At 51.9% G+C, this 19432-nt stretch overlaps 1 protein-coding gene across 1 annotated transcript in view; it reads right to left on the reverse strand.

Moving 5' to 3' along the window:
* MTMR9 (myotubularin related protein 9) overlaps positions 1 to 12889 on the reverse strand; it is a 29425-nt gene extending 16536 nt beyond the window's left edge. The window contains exons 1-4 of the mRNA XM_009907740.2: positions 12561 to 12889; positions 7531 to 7639; positions 6487 to 6612; positions 3221 to 3394 (exon numbers count right to left, since the gene is read on the reverse strand). Of these exons, the coding sequence (XP_009906042.1) occupies positions 3221 to 3394; positions 6487 to 6612; positions 7531 to 7639; positions 12561 to 12745 (594 nt within the window). The 5' untranslated portion in view covers positions 12746 to 12889. The remainder of the gene's footprint in view (positions 1 to 3220; positions 3395 to 6486; positions 6613 to 7530; positions 7640 to 12560) is intronic.
* Positions 12890 to 19432: the final 6543 nt, after the last annotated feature.

Below are 19432 nucleotides of genomic sequence, written 5' to 3' on the forward strand. Positions count from 1 at the left end.
TGCCCTTCTCTGGATACCTTCCAGCAAGTCCCTGGAGAAGTGTGCTGCTGAAATTCACACAGGACACTCCTGTTTGCCAGAAAACCTCAGATCATTGTAAGAATGCTTACAGGAGTGACACAGCTCAACCTATTCTATTCTATTCTATCCTATCCCTTTAATCATTCCTTCAGTACCAGGAGAAAGTTCTTCACAGAGAGAATATGCTGCCCAGGGAGGTGGTGGAGTCACCATCCCTGGAGGTGTTCAAGAGGGGATTGGATGTGGCACTTGGTGCCATGGTTTAGCAGTCATGAGGTGCTGGGTGACAGGTTGGACTTGATGCTCTCTGAGGTCTTTTCCAACCTCATTGATTCTATGATCTTTGTGAGCCACTGAACTGGCTTCCTGCAGCTGGCTCCTTTTCAAGCCAACATCTGCAGGTTGTCACCTTCTTCCAAAGTCTGCTTTTTTAACACAAGTCAACCCTGTGCTAAAGAAGCCTCTGAGGTACAGTTTGACCCAGTGCCTAAACTAATAAACCTTAGGCCCACAGATTTCTGAGCTGCCATCTCCCTTCAGTAAATGCCTTTCAATTCAGAAAAGCAACCCACCAGCTCAAATGGCAACTGAGGGCAGTCAGTCAGCAACCCCAACCTCAGGAACCCCCAAAGTGGGGAGAGCAATGTGACAGAGAGCATTACTGTCACAAGTTCAACCACTCCAAGCCAAATGCTCTCATGTTCCTTACACTTGAAAGATGCACAGTTCCAAGGGATAATTGAACAAGGCCTCCTCCAAGTATTCAGCTGGGCTGAGAAAAAGCAGAAAGTTACAATGTTCACAGAATGTCAGGGGCTGGAAGGGACCTCGAGAGATCATTCAGTTCCAACCCCCCTGCCAGAGCAGGAGCACCTGCAGCAGATCACACAGGAACTCATCCAGGTGAGTTTTGAGTATCTCCAGAGAGGGAGACTCCACAACCCGCCTGGGCAGCCTGTGCCAGGGCTCTGTCACCCTCACAGGGAAATAATTCTTCCTCCTGTTTCCATGGAGCTTCCTATGCCTCAGCTTCCACCCACTGCCCCTTGTGCTGGCACTGGGCATCACCCAGCAGAGCCTGGCTCCAGCCTCTGGGCACTCACCCTGCACATCTTTATAAACACTGATGAGGTCACCCCACGGTCTCCTCTCCTCCAAGCTACAGAGCCCTCAGCTCCCTCAGCCTCTCCTCCTAAGGAAGATGTTCCACTCCCTTCATCATTTTTGTAGCCCTGTGCTGGACTTTTTCAAGCAGTTCCCTGAGGTCCTTCTTGAACTGAGGGGCCCAGAACTGGACACAATATTCCAGATGTGGCCTCACCAGGGCAGAGGAGAGGGGAGGAGAACCTCTCTCGACCTACTGGTCACAGCCCTTCTAATGCAACCCAGGATGCCATTGGCCTTCTTGGCCACAAGAGCACAGTGCTGGCTCATGGTCAACCTTCCATCCCCTAGGACCCCCAGGTCCTTTTCCCCTTCCCTGCTCTCCAGTGCAGTTGGTGGGTGGTTAGTTTCACTGCAAAGCTCAAAAACCCCAAAGTCAGACTAGATGTCCTCTGATTCAGGGCCCACAACAGGAAGCACAAAACCCTTCCAGAATTCAACTAAGCAGCCTGGCTACATTGCCAAGCTGCAGGGTGGACATCCCAGCTTCCTCAGAAATGTTTACCATAGCAAGGGCTCCAAAGAATTGCTCACCAGCTTCATGAGGTGCATGTCTTAATTACAGCCTTGCAGTCCCTCAGGTAGATCTGGGCTTGCTGAGAGGTGGTGAAGTTTGTGCAACACCCAGGAGTCACTGCTCCCAGAACATGTTACACTGACAGGCTTGGAGGACAGATTGTTCTGATCACTCCCTTCAACAGCTCCACAGGAGGAGCAGTGCTGGCTCTGGGCATGCTTGCTGCTATCAGCACACCACTGTGAGGGAGACAGCCCACCATCCTGAGACAGGTCAATGTGCTTCCTGCCACCCTCTCAGCATGAAGCCTCTTGGCAGATCATTCAAGCAGGGGTGCCAGCAGTGGCTCTGCAAGTCTCATCCTGGTCTTGTGTGAGCAAGCTCATATGCTCCCAACCAAGCAGACTAATAGCTGCTTCTAAAATGGAGATTAACTCATTCCACCACTCAGACACAGCTTAGAGATTCATAGAATGGTTTAGGTTGGACAGAGGGGCAAAGATCATCTAATTCCAACCCCCCTGGCATGGGCAAGGACACCTTCCACTAGCCCAGGTTGCCCAAGGCCTCATCCAGCCCTGCCTTGAGCACCTCCAGGGAGTGGTATCCATGACCTCCCTGGGCAACCAGTTTCAGTGTCACACTGGAGATTGTCCTTATCTTTCTTATAGGCCCCCTTTAAGCAGTGAAAAGCCTCAATAAAGTCTCCCTAGAGCCCAAATCCTCTCAGCCTGCTCTTACAGGAGAGGTGCTCTGGCCCTTTGATCACTTCTGGGGCTCCAGCAGGTCCACATCCATCTTGTGCTGAGGGCTCCAGAGGCTTATGCCACTGGAGAACAAAAGGGGCAAACAGCTCCTGAGCTGCATGGTGCTAAAGCACAAGCAGCAGGAGCAGGGAAGTCATTGTGCCCCTGTACTCAGCACTGGTTAGGCCACAGCTTGAGTCCTGTGTCCAGTTCTGGGCCCCTCAGTTTAGGAAAGATGTTGAGTTGCTGGAAGGTGTCCAGAGAAGGGCAACCAGGCTGGGGAGGGGTTTGGAGCACAGCCCTGTGAGGAGAGGCTGAGGGAGCTGGGGTTGCTTAGCCTGCAGAAGAGGAGGCTCAGGGGAGACCTTCTTGCTGTCTGCAACTGCCTGAAGGGAGGTTGTAGCCAGGAGGGGGTTGGTCTCTTCTCCCAGGCACCCAGCACCAGAACAAGAGGACACAGTCTCAAGCTGTGCCAGGGGAGGTTCAGACTGGATGTTAGGAAGAAATTCTTCCCAGAAAGAGTGACTGGCCATTGGATTGTGCTGCCCAGGGAGGTGGTGGAGTCCCCATCCCTGGAGGTGTTTAGGAAGAGCCTGGCTGAGGCACTTGGTGCCACAGGTTAGCTGTTGAGATGCTGTTGGGTGACAGGCTGGACACGACGATCTCGAAGGCCTTTTCCTACCTGGTTGATTCTATTCTAGTCTATTTTTTCAGAGGTTCTCTTCACTGAAAGCTGGCTTTGCACTGCACAGCCCCCTCAGGTGCAGCTTACCATCCCATTCTTCTTATGGTAATAGCTGAGCACGGGGAAGCGACAGCCGTGGCGGAACAGCGCGACCTTGCGCAGCGCCTCGTCGTCGATGGCCTTGGGGACGGTGACCAGCGGAGGGTAGGAAGGGCAGACGGAGAAGTCCTTGTTGATGCAGCTCAGGCGCCACTCGTCTGTCTGAGAGAGAGCACAGCACAGCCTTGGCCTCACAGACCTCACCACTGCTGCTACAGCACGCCAGGCAAGAGGGAACACAGGCTGGGGGCGGAGGGGCTGGAGAGCGGCCAGGCGGAAAGGGACCTGGGGGTACTGGTTGACAGTAGGCTGAACAGGAGCCAACAGTGTGCCCTGCTGGCCAAGAAGGCCAATGGCATCCTGGCCTGCATCAGGAACAGTGTGGCCAGCAGGAGCAGGGAGGTCATTGTGCCCTGTACTCAGCACTGGTTAGGCCACACCTTGAGTCCTGTGTCCAGTTCTGGGCCCCTCAGTTTAGGAAAGATGTTGAGTTGCTGGAAGGTGTCCAGAGAAGGGCAACAAAGCTGGGGAGGGGTTTGGAGCACAGCCCTGTGAGGAGAGGCTGAGGGAGCTGGGGTTGCTTAGCCTGGAGAAGAGGAGGTGTGACCTGGGAGAGAGGAAAATTGCCCCTTTTGGTGGCAGCCTAAGTGAAAGGCACTGGAGGAGGTCTATGCTGCATGCATGATCACAGCAGCTGCTGCCTGCATTCAGCAGCCTGTCCAGACAGTTTTGCACTGTCCTTCTTGGAAACTTATTTAATTGTTCATTAGCCTCAAAACAGCTTCTCTGAACATCTGCACTGTATGCACAGCAGAGGCTCTCCCAGATGCAAAGTTGCCTGCAGCAACCACATCATAGGTAGAGGTGGATCATGGAACAGAAGCCACATAGAATCATAGAATTGTCAGGGTTGGAAGGGGCCTCAAGGGTCAGCCAGTTCCAACCCCCCTGCCATGGACAGGGACACAGAATAAGCCAGGCTGGAAGAGACCTCCAAGATCATCAAGTCCAACCTATCACCCAACACCATCTCATCAACTAAACCATGGCACCAAGTGCCTCATCCAGGCTCTTCCTAAACACCTCCAGGGATGGGGACTCCACCACCTCCCTGGGCAGCCCATCCCAATGGCCAATCTCTCTTTCTGGGAAGAATTTCTTCCTAACATCCAGTCTGAAGCTCCCCTGGCACAGCCTGAGACTGTGTCCTCTTGTTCTGGTGCTGGTTGCCTGGGAGAAGAGACCATCCTCCTCCTGGCTACAACCTCCCTTCAGGGAGTTGTAGACAGCAAGAAGGTCTCCCCTGAGCCTCCTCTTCTCCAGGCTAAGCAACCCCAGCTCCCTCAGCCTCTCCTCACAGGGCTGTGCTCCAGACCCCTCCCCAGCCTCATTGCCCTTCTCTGGACACATTCAAGTGTCTCAATGCCCTTCTTAAATTGACAGCAGATGAAGATGGGACAGGTGAGAGCAATTCAACTGAGACAAAAATAGAAATCCCTCTGAACTCCTTCAATTTTTGTAGTGATTTCATTGCACAAATCTGGTCAAGCTAATCCAATTACTCCTGTGAGGCATAAACAGGAAGTGGTAACTGCTGCAGACCAGCTGGGATGCAGACAAAAGGAAACATTCATGTTCTGTGATGCTCTAATGGATGTGGTCTCAGCAGCCCCAAGATGATGCAGCAAGTGCAGGTACTCAATGGGAAACAAAGGCTTGGAACACAGATGCTAACCCAAGGCACTGAAACTGGTATGCTCCTGGAACTGAGCCAGCTTCTACTCCATTGAATCACAGGATGCTTTGGGTTGTAAGGGCCCTTCACTGGTCATCTGGCTCAATTCCTCAGCCTCCAATGAAGCTGGGATAACAGAGAGAAGAGGCAATGCCACAAGAACAATCCCTGTCCTACAGGTGCCAAAACACCATCCGTGTGTGCTCAACAGCACCTGGAATGACAGGACTGGAAATTCCCCACTGGCTACACAACCCAAATATTGCCCCAACATGGCTTAGACTGCAGGGTGTTTCCAATTTGGCATCTTCAGCTACAGCCATCTTCTCAGAGACAGCTAAGAAGTCTGCAGCATTATTTCTTTTAAAGCAACTTCCCTTCAGGTGAGGGCTTGAAAAAAAAATTCCTCCCCAGGCTGTCAGCTCATGGCTTGGACAGCAGCTCTCTGCACTGGGTTAGGAACTGGCCAGAGGGCCAAGCCCAGAGAGTGGTGGTGAATGGTGCCACATCCAGCTGGCAGCCAGGCACTAGTGGTGTCCCCCAGGGATCAGTGCTGGGCCCCATCCTGTTCAGTATCTTTACTGATGATCTGGATGAGGGCACTGAGTCACTCATCAGTAAGTTTGCAGATGACACCAAGCTGGGGGCAGGTGTTGATCTGTTATGAGTGTGGGAGAGCTCTGCAGAGGGACCTTGACAGGCTGGACAGATGGGCAGAGTCCAAGGGCATGAGATTTAACACATCTAAGTGCTGGGTGCTATACATTGGCCACAACAACCCCATGCAGTGCTACAGGCTGGGGTCAGAGTGGCTGGAGAGCAGCCAGGCAGAGAGGGACCTGGGGGTACTGGTTGACAGCTGGCTGAACAGGAGCCTGCAGTGTGCCCAGGTGGCCAAGAAGGCCAATGGCATCCTGGTCTGCATCAGGAATAGTGTGGCCAGCAGGAGCAGGGAGGTCATTCTGCCCTGTACTCTGCACTAGTTAGGACACAACTTGAGTCCTGTGTCCAGTTCTGGGCCCCTCAGTTTAAGAAGGACATTGAGACTCTTGGAAGTGTCCAGAGAAGGGCAACAAGGCTGGGAAGGGGTTTGGAGCACAGCCCTGTGAGGAGAGGCTGAGGGAGCTGGGGTTGCTTAGCCTGGAGAAGAGGAGGCTCAGAGGAGACCTTCTTGCTGTCTACAATTACCTGAAGGGAGGTTGTAGCCAGGGGGGGTTGGTCTCTTCTCCCAGGCAACCAGCACCAGAACAAGAGGACACAGTCTCAGGCTGTGCCAGGGGAGGTTTAGGCTGGATGTTAGGAAGAAGTTCTTCCCAGAAAGAGAGATTGGCTATTGGAATGTGCTGCCCAGGAAGGTGGTGGAATCCCCATCCCTGGAGGTGTTTAAAAAGGGACTGGATGGGGTGCTTGGTGCCATGGTTTAGTTGCTGAGATGGTGTTGGGTGATAGGGTGGACTTGCTAATCTTGAAGGTCTTTACCAAGCTGGTTAATTCTGTATTCTGATAAGCTGCAACTTACCACTGAAGTGAGGAGCTCAAACTCCTGCTCAGGCAGGAAGGAGCGCCAGCCATCCTCGCCGACCTCAAACATGGGCCGGTAGAAGAAGGGATACATGAGAGTGACAGAATCCAGGGTGGAAAGTGCCTGTGCAGGGGAGAGAAAGGAACAGCCACTGAATTCATACAACCTGCTGTTTCATTGCCAAAAGCCCATACAGCAAGTATAGTGTTTTCCCCTGGTATTCCTGAGGCAAACTCAAGCCACTCAGAAGCATACAGCCATTGAGCTCGCAGTGCTTTTGTTACCTGCTGGGCAGTTTAGCCTACCTGAAAAACAGCAGCAGAAACAAAAGCAGGTAAGAGACAATCTAATTGCAGCTGGGGGGTTGCACACAGTGCACCATTTCCCTGGGCTCTCCCTACAATGAAGACATTGAGGTGCTGGAGTATGTCCAAAGAGCAATGAAGCTGGTGAAGGGTCTGGGAAAGAGGTCTGCAGAGGAGCAGCTGAGGGAAGGTGTCCAGAGAAGGGCAACAAGGCTGGGAAGGGGTTTGGAGCACAGCCCTGTGAGGAGAGGCTGAGGGAGCTGGGGTTGCTTAGCCTGGAGAAGAGGAGGCTCAGGGCAGCCCTTCTTGCTCCCTACAACTACCTGAAAGGAGGTTGTACTGAGGTGGGGGGAGGTCTCATCTCCCAAGCCTAGGATGTTTCCCAGTGCCTGCCCACAGCACCAGTGACAACTGCCTTCAGGTGCTTTGGTTTGACATTGGCTTGCCTACAGAATCACATCTCTACACATTTCATTTTATGGTTATTATTTTCATTAAAGTTAGTTTAGTTTTCCAAGCCCTAAGTCTCTCTCCCCTACTTCCTTTCCTCTTCCCCTCTGGGAAGGGAGAGGGTTAATAGAGCATCAGCCATACACCCAGTGGCCAGCCCAGCCCTAATCCTTGACAGCCCTCCCCAGCATCCCTGAAAGCCTTCTAAGCTGTCCAAAAAGAAGGTGTTAAGAGGCCTGCCGAAGATCTAAGGACACAAACGGTGTTGCTCATTAAGAAGTGTTACCTCAATGGAGCTAGCAATGTTCAAGCACTCCTCCATCCCAGGTATATCCAGCTGAATAATCCGCAGGTCCTTGCATTTTATAACCACGGTGCCCAAGGAGCCCACAAACCTACAGCAAGACATGAAGAAACAGGCTCTTAAGAACAAGGTGTGAGGGGGTGTTACAGCTCTTCCCACAACAGATACCTACAGGGCAAAGCTCCAATAAATAGGTAACCCCCCTACCCCCCTTTTTATTTGGTGGTGAATGGTGTCACATCCAGCTGGAGGCAGGTCACCAGTGCTGTCCCCCAGGGCTCCATACATTCAAAATCTTCATTGATGATCTGGCTGAGGGGATTGAGTCAGTCATCAGTAAGTTTGCAGATGACACCACGTTGGGAGCAGATGTTCATCTGTCAGAAGGTAGAAGGGCTCTGCAGAGGGACCTTGACCAACTGGACAGATGGGCAGAGTCCAACAGGATGGCATTCAACAAATCCAAGTGCCAGGTGCTGCACTTTGGCCACAACAACCCCATGCAGTGCTACAGGCTGGGGTCAGAGTGGCTGAGAGCAGCCAGGCAGAGAGGGACCTGGGGGTGCTGGTTGACAGTAGGCTGAACATGAGCCTGCAGTGTGCCCAGCTGGCCAAGAAGGCCAATGGCATCCTGGCCTGTATTAGGAATAGTGTGGCCAGAAGAAGCAGGGAGGTCATTGTGCCCTGTACTCAGCACTGGCTAGGCCACACCTTGAGTCCTGTGTCCAGTTCTGGGCTCCTCAGTTTAAGAAGGACATTGAGACTCGTTGCCCTTTTCTGGACATTTCCACAAGGCTGGGGAGAGGCCTTGAGCACAGCCCTGTGAGGAGAGGCTGAGGGAGCTGGGGTTGCTTAGCCTGGAGAAGAGGAGGATCAGGGGAGACCTTCTTGCTCTCTACAACTCCCTGAAGGGAGGTTGTAGCCAGCTGGGGGTTGGTCTCTTCTCCCAGGCAACCAGCACCAGAACAAGAGGACACAGTCTCAAGCTGTGCCAGGGGTGGTTTAGGCTGGAGGTGAGGAGAAAGTTCTTCACTGAGAGAGTTGTTAGCCAGTGGAATGTGCTGCCCAGGGAAGTCGTGGAGTCACCATCTCTGGAGGTGTTCAAGAGGGGATTGGATGTGGCACTTGGTGCCATGGTTTAGTCATGAGGTGTTGGGTGAGAGGTTGGACTTGATGATCTTTGAGGTCTCTTCCAACCTTATTGATTCTATGACTCTATTAGGTATTTGCAAATTATGATCTGCTCTTGGTTTTGTCTTTAAGCTTTGTCTTGGTTTTGGTCTTTAAACTCCATCCTCGTGATATGGCAGGAAGTAGAAGAACAATGAGATGAGGTTTTCCTTCTCTGTACCCAGCCCAACAGGTCCATCCCTCTCCTGTGCTGAGGATCCCAGAGCTGGACACAGCACTGCAGATGGGCTCCCACCAGTGCAGACCAGAGGAGCAGCATGTGCTCATGAATGCAGCCCAGGACACAGCTGCCAGCTCATGTCCAGCTTTTCACCCATCAGCACCCCCAAGAGCTTCTCCACACTGCTGCTCTCTATACCTTCAACCCCTAGCCTGGATTGATAGCAGGGGTTGCCCTGACTCTGGTGCAGGATCTAACATTCACATTCTTAAATCCCATGAGGTTCACCTGCTGTCCAGGGGGAAGCAACAGAAGCAGGCAAGGCCTGCAGGACCAACTTCCAACCCCTCATGGCCTGACCCTCAGTCAGACCATGCACAAGGACAGAGCTGTACACACTCTGCTAAGCTTTGGGTTGCTCCACCTGTGCTGCAGAAGACAGCTGTAATTTATTTTAGCATTATTGCAGCTAATTAACTGTCTCTGCTGTGCAGACACAGGTTAACATGCACAAACAATTCTGTCTTGGCTGGTGCTGAAGGAAGAACTGGTCTGAGCACCACTTCTGCCCTCGTTGCAGTGCTGTTTCACAGATCCCCAAGGAAGTAGCAGCATGCAGCCAACATCCAGCACCAGAACAAGAGGACATAGTCTCAAGCTGCATCAGGGGAGGTTTAGGCTGGATGTGAGGAAGAAGTTCTTCATAGAGAGAGAGATTGGCCATTGGAATGTGCTGCCCAGGGAGGTGGTGGAGTCACCAGCCCTGGAGGTGTTTAGGAAGAGACTGGCTGGGGTGCTTGGTGCCATGGTTTAGTTGCTGAGATGGTGTTGGGTGATAGGTTGGACTTGATGATCTCAAAGGTCTCTTCCAACCTGGTTAATTCTATTCTAGTCTAGTCTATTCTTTAAGCAAACACACCAGAGATCACTTCTCAACAAACCCCACAGGTCATATTTAAGTTGCTTCAAAGCTACAAGAATTGCAGAGCAGTTTGATGACCACCCAGTAACTGGGGGAGACAGTTCTGCACATGAGACATTCACATCAAAGAGGGAGAAAAGATTTTTCAGTTGCTTTCTTCTCCCAGGCAACTAGCACCAGAACAAGAGGACACAGTCTCAAGCTGTGCCAGGGGAGGTTTAGGCTGGATATTAGGAAGAAGCTCTTCACAGAAAGAGAGAGTGGCCATTGGAATGTGCTGCCCAGGGAGGTGGTGAAGTCACCATCCCTGGAGGTGTTTAAGAGGAACCTGGATGAGACACTTGGTGCCATGGTTTAGCAGTCACAAGGTCTTGGGTGACAGGTTGGACTTGATGATCTTTGAGGTCTTTTCCAACCTTGTTGATTCTATGATTCTATTCTGTGATCTCAAAGGTCTTTTCCAACCTGGTTAATTCTATTCTTTATCAGCTTGAGAGTGTTCCTCCACTCTCTCCAGCACCAAGGAGCAAACACTCTTCATTCTTTTACATGGCAGTTTCATTCCAGTTGCATCCACACAAAGCTGCTGCCAGGGAGAGAGCTATCTGCTCTAGAAACCTTCTAGAAACCAGGGCTGGCAGTAAGGGCTGTGAGCAACTGCAGGCATCACTAACTCAGTTACAAATCATTTTGCCTGGATGAGGTCATTGTGTTCAGAGTCCCACCATTACCCAGCTCCACCAAGTCTGCTGCTAAACCATGTCCCTTAGCACCACATCTAGGCATCTCTGAAGCACTGCCAGGGATGGTGATTCAACCACCTCCTTGGCCAGCCTATTCCCAGTGTTTAGTAACCCTTTTGGTGAAGAGGTTTCTTCTAATGTCCAGCCTAAACCTCCCATAGTGCAGTGTGAGGCCATTTCCTCTCATACAGTCTCTTGTTACTTGGGGAAAGAAACTGCCCCACAGCTTTCTCTCAGAGAGCTGTAGAGAAGGTCTGCCCTCAGCCTCTTCTCATCCATGCTACACAACCACAGTTCCCTCAGCTGCTCCTCAGCAGACCCATGTTCCAGACCCTTCACCAGCTTCACTGCCCTTTCTCTAGACCCACTCCAGTATTTTGAAGTCTGTCTTGTAGTGAGTGCCCTAAAACTGAACCCAGTGTTCAGGGTGTGGCCTCTCCTGTGCCGAGTCCAGGGGGACAATCACTTCCCTGGCCCTGCTGGCCACACTGTTCTTGACAGGAATCATGTTCTGAGCTAGCAATGCACCACTCCCTCATCACAACTTACTATGCCCTTGTTTATTTGGCATTAACTTACACTGCAACTAAGCTCATCAAGAAAAGCAAGAAAGGCAGGCTTGTCTGTAAGGCCTTCCAGTATCTGAAGGGGGCTACAAGAGAGCTGGGGAGGGACTTTTGAGGGTGTCAGGGAGTGATAGGACTGGGGGGAATGGGACAGAACTAGAAATGGGTAGATTCAGACTGGATGTTAGGAAGAAGTTCTTCCCCATGAGGGTGGTGAGAGACTGGCACAGGTTGCCCAGGGAGGTGGTGGAAGCCTCATGCCTGGAGGGTTTTGCAGCCAGGCTGGATGTGGCTGTGAGCAACCTGCTGTAGTGTGAGGTGTCCCTGCCCATGGAATTAGGGTTGGAACTGGCTGATCCTTGAGGTCCCTTCCCACCCTGACAATTCTGTGATTCTATGCTAATGATTTTCAAAATGGAGCTGCTGTTAGCTTAGTACAAACAGCAAGGAGGAGGAGGCCAAACAGCCCCAATGCCTGAGCAGCACAAGATAGAGAGCAGATTTCCTGAGGTTTCCAGCACCCTGTTGCTCTCCACCCTCAGCCCAAGATGCAGCACTTCAGAGAAACCCTGGGAGAAATCACAAACTTAAATCAGTGTCCAAATGCTGAGGCAACCTGCTCCTTCATTTTGTCTCATCAGAAAGGAAATCTGCTCCTGCAGGCAGCCACACCAGGGCACTGACACTGCAATCACTGCGAAAGTATAATGCCAAAAGGACTAAGGTGAGGAAGCTGAAGGCAATGACCAGGTGAGATGAGACTGCCACTCAGCAAGGGAAGTGTGAGGGTGCAATGTAAAGCAGACAGAAGTGATGGTGAGATGATTGATCTCCAAAGGCCCTGCAGCAGAAGGGGATGGGCAGAACTAAAATGGAGTGCTGCAGGTACAGCTCAGCTTTCCTACAGCGTTCCTGCAGTGAGAATGCTGCTGAAGTGTTATTGATTCCCATAAGCAGCTGGAGAAGACAAGGGATAATAGTGTCAAGGAATAGGAGACTGATCTGTGGCTGAGAAAGTCCAGAGTCCACTTCTGCCATCAGTTTTGCTGGCAAATGACTTCAGTAGTGCCTCAGCATTCACCTCCATTGACCAGTGGGCAAGATGCATCCTTTATAAAGTCTTTCAACAGCTGCTGCTGAAATCCACTGAGCAATGAACACCAAATACTGCTGACAAAGGGGCTTAAGCGTAAAAATTCCAACTCCATACATGACATAAAAACAAATAACCTTGAGATGCAACCCTCAAATACCAATATCCAAACAGAGTTAAGAACCGACCTGCTCACACCCCATCCTGCCCCATGCTCTGACTCTCCTTTCTCCAGGCTCCAATTTGAGAGACCTGAGGTGTGAGCCTCTCTTGGCAACGACTTCTCAATTCACAAACACAACTCACTACGAGCAGGCAGGGAAATTCGGAGCCATACCTTTTCTCTATGGAGTCAATGTTGGAGTGCAGCAGCCACAGCTCCTCAGCGTTATCTTGGCGCCGTGAAGAAAAAATTAGATGATGCCCGGTCAAACAGAGAGTCCCCTCCACAGCCAGGTAGAAGGGGCGGTGCAAGACTACGTTGTCTGCTCGGGGTGTCTTGATCAGCTCCGCAAACTCCATGCTCGGAAGCGAACAGGCCCCGCGAAGCCTTGCCGCAAAAACTTGATGAGGAAAACGCCAAACAACCTCAGCAAAGGGATGGAGGGCCTGGGGATGGTCTACAAGGGGCGAGCAGCCCTGAAGGGGTGCAAGGCCACAACTCGAGGGGTGGAGAGAGCCTGCACCGTGATAGATGATGCGGGGAGAAGAAAGGGACGAGGCGACGGTTAACCCAAGTCCCACCACCGCCTCTGAGAAGATCGATGCCCTCGCAGGGCCCCTGTGCCAGGGGCCCGACCGAGGGGGTCCTGGAGGGTGACTCGGCAGCTGACAGAGGAGAGCAGGGGGGAGGATGGTGAGGGGGGACCCTCAGTGCTTGACAAAAGGTAGTGTGGGCCCAGATGAGCAGGGGGAGAGAGCGCTCGATAAGCCAGGAAGGGGAGCACCGTGCGCCGGAGGTGAGGTAGCGGCGGGGGAGAGGTAGCGGCCGCGCCGAGCTGCCCGACGACCCCCAGGCCCCGCCGCTCCCAGCAGGCGCCCGGCGGAGCGGTTCCGGCCGGAAGCTCACAGGCTCCTACCGGACCTTCGGCGCACACGTGACACGCCGAGACCAATCCCTGCCCGCGCCTGCCCTTACCGGAAACAATCCTCCTGAAGCAGGGCCCGGCGCGCCCTGCGACCCCACAACGAGCGTTCCGGGGCCGCACCGCCAGATATTTAAGAGATGGGCGGGGCCGGAGGGGGACGGCGGGCGCGAAGGAGGCGGGACCTTGCCGGGTGAAGGCCAATGGAAAAGGGTCATCGGCGCGGGGGCGGGAACGGGGCGGGGCCTGGGGAAGGGACAGGACGCTGGGGGCGTGGCGTGCTCCGTGCACGGAGCGGGAAGCGGGGGAGCCAGGGGGACGAGGGGTGGCGGGGGAGCGGCTGGAGCTCCCTGCCCAGGCTGGAGCGGGCAGGAGTCCCGTGCTGGGCAAGGAGCTGAGGAGCTGTGGAGCGGGCAGGGAGCAAGCAGAAGCTCAGAGTCACAGGCTGGGTGTGGGAGGCCGGCAGCACTCCCCGGCGGAGGCTCAGCAGCACAGCAAGGCTCCGAACGAACATTTTTCTTTCTCTCCTCAACAGAAGCAGCTCCATGGGCGAAGCATAAGGTTAAGCCTTCATGTCGGTGTCTTCCACCCACACCCTTCAGGAACCTTTCAGCCTCTGCTCCCAACACGCTCAAATCTCCATCTCTGGCAGCATGAGTGCTCAGTTACATTATACACCGTTACGTGTCGCTTCTGGAGGTTTGCAAGCCCACACGTCCCCGGTACCCAGCCTGGGAAGGAGCATTTGCAGCCCCCTCCAACCTGCTGAAAGCCCCCCGAGCTAACCTGTTATCATCTGCTGCTTTGTTATTCCCCCTCGCAGGCTCCTCAGTGATTTGGCTGCACCCCTGATAATCAGGGCTTCTAATTTCCAGGCTCTGCTGCGTGCACAGAGAGCAGGGCAGAAGCAAAGAGGCTGACGCAGCCCCCTGTTTTGGGCTGGTATAGCATGAATCCCAGCCTCTGCTGCAATCCGAGTTTTCCTTAGAATCATAGAATGCTTTGGGTGAGAAGGGACCATTAAAGGTCACCTAGTGCCATCTCCCTGCGCTGAGCAGGGACATCTTTAACTGGAGCAGGTTGCTCAGAGCCCTGGTCATCCTCACCTGGAATGTTTCCAAGGATGGGGCATCTATCACCAATCTAGACAAACTGTGCCAGTGTTTCACCACCCTCACTGAAAACAATTTCCTGGAGCTAGTCTGCATGCCCCCTCTTTTCATTTAAAACCCAGCACCCCTTTGTCCTGTCACAACAGACCCTGCAGAAAGACTGTCCACATCTTTCTTAATAGGCCACCTTTAAGTACTGAAAGGCCACAACAAGGTCTCCCTGGAGCCTTATCTTCTCCAGGCTGAACAACCCCAACTCTCTCACCCAGTCCTCACAGCAGAGTGGTTCCAGCCCTCTGATCATTTTGGTGGCCTCCTCTGGACCTGCTCCAACAAGTCCATGTCTCTCCTGAGAACTCCAGAGCTGGACACAGCAATGTAGATGGGATTATCTAAGCAGGGGGTCAGCTAAGCAGAGGCTCGGAATCCCCTCCTTTAACCTGCTGGGCACCCTGCTTTGGATGCAGCCTGGGACACAGCTGGCTTCTGGGCTGTGAGTACACATGGTCAGCTCATGTCCTTATGGCTACACTGTTCAAACAGGGCAGAACCCTCCAGTTATGCCACTCTGTATGCCATCCACAATTTTTCCCCTTGTCCAGCTGGATGATTGTGGACTGGTAGCTGCTTCTTCATTGTGTGATACATTCCATGACTCTGCCAACATCTTACAGCTGGTGGGAGATGCAGAGAATCAAGTGCAGGGATGTGTACCTAGGAGGCAATGCCAGGGAGCATCTCAGGGGTCGAGCAAACCAGGATTATTCCCCCTCCATTTTCAGTATTCAGTATCACTAAGGTTGGAAGAGACCTCAAAGATCATCGAGTCCAACCTGTCACCACAGACCTCATGACTAGAGTAGGGAGGACACTAGTGCCCACTGCAGGCTTGAACTCACGACCTTCCCCATTAAAGGTCTTATTTTGTAGGCAAGGAAAGTCTTAAACATTGACTTGGCTAGACTGAGCCTGAGGTCTAGGGGGAGAGGTCATGGCATGGGGTGGATCACCGGACCCAGGAAGTTAGCAAGACTCCAACCCCACTTCAAGGTGGGTAGCACTGAAATCCAGCATTTATCCTAAGAGTATTGATGAGAGGGGCTGTTTCATAAAGACTCTGCTGTGCTTCCAAACACAAGCCAACTTCTAAGCAGTGGTAAGAACTGACCTGCCATGGTTCAGTCATGAGGTCTGTGGTGACAGATTGGACTTGATGGTCTTTGAGGTCTCCTCCAACCTTGGTGATTCTGTGATCATCTCAAAGGTCTTTTTGAACCTAAACAGTTCTATGATCCCAAGGAAATGAAGGTCAATTCCTGCTGCCAGCAGACACCAAGCACCTCCTGCAGAGGGTCTCTATCAGTGCTCCCCAAAAGGAGGTGCTGGACCAGGTGGCTGGATGCAGGCTTTGATGCAGAACCACAGGTCTTGCTCATCTGGAGACACTTCAATTGCTTGGCCTCCATCTGCTTTATCTCTGAAGAAGAACAGAGCATGAAAATCAGGTCATCAGACATTTCTAGGCCTCTCTTTGGAGGAGATGAATAGCTCCTTGGTACCATCCTGCCCACTATCACTTTGGTGGTGCAAGTTCAAGGTTGTTCAGTCCCTGCATGATAGAAACAGCCTGGAACTATCAGTGCAGATACAAACTGGCAGCTTTTGGTGACAGCCTGTTCTGGGCAATTGCACACAAGAAGGATTGCATAGGTGTTTAGGTAGGGTGACCTGAATTTTTATACTCACTGCTGGTGCTGAGTTCCTTCTGAGTTTGTCCAGGCTGTTACCTGCATGTCATATTAGTGCTGGCAGTATAGGTGATTCCAATATCTGAGTATGATTTGAAAGTCTAATTAATGACATTTTCTTCTCATGGACACATGCAAAGACTCACAATAAGGCAGATTAATTCTTCCCTCACAGTGGGTTGCACTGATCCACATCATCAGCCCCTCCAAGAAGAAAACAGGAAGCTCTCCTAGGTCTGGAGCTGCCAGGGAATGGGAGTCCCATGTGTTGTTTCAATCAAAAATGCTTTCTATTTTGCTGGTTTCACTCCAGTTCTGAGGTGGTGTGGAAGTGGAACAGGACTAACCAATTCAGTCTGCATTGTGTCCAGTTCTGGGCCCCTCAGTTTAAAGATACTGAGACACTTGAACGTGTCCAGAGAAGGGCAACAAGGCTGGGGAGAGGCCTTGAGCACAGCCCTACGAGGAGAGGCTGAGGGAGCTGAGGTTGTTTAGCCTGGAGAAGAGGAGGCTCAGGGGAGACCTTCTTGCTCTCTACAACTACCTGAAGGGAGGTTGTAGCTAGGTGGGGGTTGGTCTCTTCTCCCAGGCAAGCAGCAACAGAATAGAATAGAATTAACTAGGTGTGGACCTTTGAGATCATTCTGTCCAACCTATCATCCAACACTATCTAATCAACCAAACCATGGCACCAAGCACCCCATCCACAAGAGGACACAGTCTCAAGCTGCACCAGGGGAGGTTTAGGCTGGAGGTGAGGAGAAAGTTCCTCACAGAGAGAGCTGTTAGCCATTGGAATGTGCTGCCAAGGGAGGTGGTGGAGTCACCATCCCTGGAGGTGTTCAAACGGGGATTGGACGTGGCACTTGGTGCCATGGTTTAGTCATGAGGTCTGTGGTGACAGGTTGGACTTGATGATCTCTGAGGTCTCTTCCAACCTTGGTGATTCTGTGATTCTCTGATTTTACTGGACAGACTGAAAAGCCTTTGGTGTGAATCTAGAGCTAAACACAAACTCCCATCTTTGAAGCATAAGCAGGGCTTTTAAAGTGCTGCTCACCTCTGCAGTTTGTCCTGGCTGAAGATGAGAAAAGCTGTTTCACTTTCCCTTTCCATGCACAGCGATGCTGGACATCTCTCTGTGACTGCATAAGTAGGCCTGGTGCTTTGGGGACATCATAAGTTCCAGGGGAGGTACCTGGGGTTTCCCTACAGCATCCTTGCAATCAGCTTATTAAAGAGTCATAAAAAGGTTTGGGTTGGAAGGGTCTTTAAAGGTTGTCTGGTCCAACCACCTGCAATTAGAAGGAGCATCTTTGAATAGATCATGTTGATCAGAGCCCTGTCCAAGTAGACCTGGAGTGTGAACAGGGATAAGGCATCTACCACCTTTTAGGGGAACCTTTGCAAGTGTTTCACCACCTTCAGCATAAACAGTTTCTTCCTTCTGTCTAGTGTGAGTCTCTCCTCTTTTAGTTAGAAACCATCCCCTCTTGTTATGTGGCAACAGGCCCTGCTAAAATCATAGAATTGTTAGGGTTGGAAAGGACCTTTAAAGGTTATTATATAGTTCCAACCCCCCTGCCATGGGCAAGGACCCCTCACACTAGATCAGGTTGCTGTGTTGGTCCCAATCTTTCTTATTAGTCCCCTTTGAGTATTTACAGCTTTTAGCTCTCTGGAACTCCCAAGAGACACTGCATGGGCTCCCACATGTTCACCACCATGGCTGTGAGAGACTAAAGCTTGTCCCTCCTTGTGTGACTCAACAAAGATAAAATCACTTGCTGCTTGCCCAGGCAATAGCTGATATGTGTTGGGCAGAGCCACTGGAAGGACTCTTGGAAGGTGCAGAAGATAACATCAATCACTGGCCCACAGCTGGCCTCACAACAAGGGACCGAGGCCACCTTCGGGAGTATGCATGAGACAAGATAATCTCCACCCATCAAGTACCCTGGAAAGGGAGGGTGGTGAGACAATGGATTCACCACCTGTTTCCTGACCACATCTCTTCTCCAGCCAAAGCCTCAGCACCCTTTGTCTCCAGACCCAGGCTGCCCAGAGGGACCACCTCTCTTCTCCAGCCAAAGCCTCAGCACCCTTTCTCTACAAACCCAGCATCTCCTGCAGCACCTTTCCTCCACAGGCTCAAACTGTCTTGGGGGGGTGGGTGGGGGGGTGAGGGGTGTGGTAATATAATTCCTTTCCTCTTCTCTCTCTCTTCTCTCTCTCCCTCTCTATCTTCTCCCTCTCCCCTTCTTATTTCCACTTTATTTATGTAATCAATAGCCTAGCTGTTGATATTTTGGCCTCGTTTGTGCCTCTAATTTCACAACATGGGAATATTCAAAAGAACGTGAGTCTCTTTCCCTCTCTGGACTGAGACAATGGCCCCCACAGCCTCTGTCTTCACAAAGCACCATCAGGCCCCACAGACTGTGGGACAGCTGCTTTCTTGGGGGGTGGCCTCTATCCCACTGAAGGTGCTGTGGGGAGTTATGTTTATCAGGAGCATCCTCAATAAAACCATGGAATCGTAGCATGGTTGGGGTTGGAAGGGACCTTTAAAGGTCATTATCTAGTCCAACCTCCCTGCAGTGAGCAGTGATACCTTCAGTTAGATCAGACTGCACAGAGATTCATCCAGCTTGACCTGGAATGTTTCCAGGGGTGGGGGAATATTCAGCTGAAGAACAGCTGCAAAGGAAAGCAAGGGCTTCACCCCAGGAGCAGCAGGGAATCAGGACTGTCACCCCCAGAGAAGGAGAGAAAAGGAAGACTTGGGCAGTGGCTGCACACCCTGGGACTAATTATAAACCTAATGCTTCCCCCACACTAGTCCTGATGACTCTGCAACTCCCAGGCAATGTGTGGAAGGGGATCATCTCTCTCTCCCAGCTCAGAGTGGGGGGGAAAGGAAAGGCTTCAGATGTACTCCTCAAATCGAGGGCATATCAGATATTACACTGAGAAAAATGAGTCAGAGGTGCCTTAGTAATATGCCCAAGAAGAAGAGTGACTGCCATTTGGGTGGGTTTCACCTCCTGCCTTCTTCTCTCTCTCTTTGCCACGTTCTTTAGGCAGAATGAGCCCTGAGAATGCTGTGTGGCAAAGCCAAGAGACTTGTACTGGGGCAAAAAAAGAATTGGCTCAGACTTCCTTCCTTCTAGAAGAAGCCCTGAATATTGCAGTGAGAGTCATCACACTCTTCTGGACTTTTTTTCCCCCCTTCTGTCAAAAAAAAAAAGGATCAGTACCATT

The sequence above is a fragment of the Dryobates pubescens genome, chromosome 3, assembly GCF_014839835.1.
Source record: "Dryobates pubescens isolate bDryPub1 chromosome 3, bDryPub1.pri, whole genome shotgun sequence".
NCBI lineage: Eukaryota > Metazoa > Chordata > Aves > Piciformes > Picidae > Dryobates > Dryobates pubescens.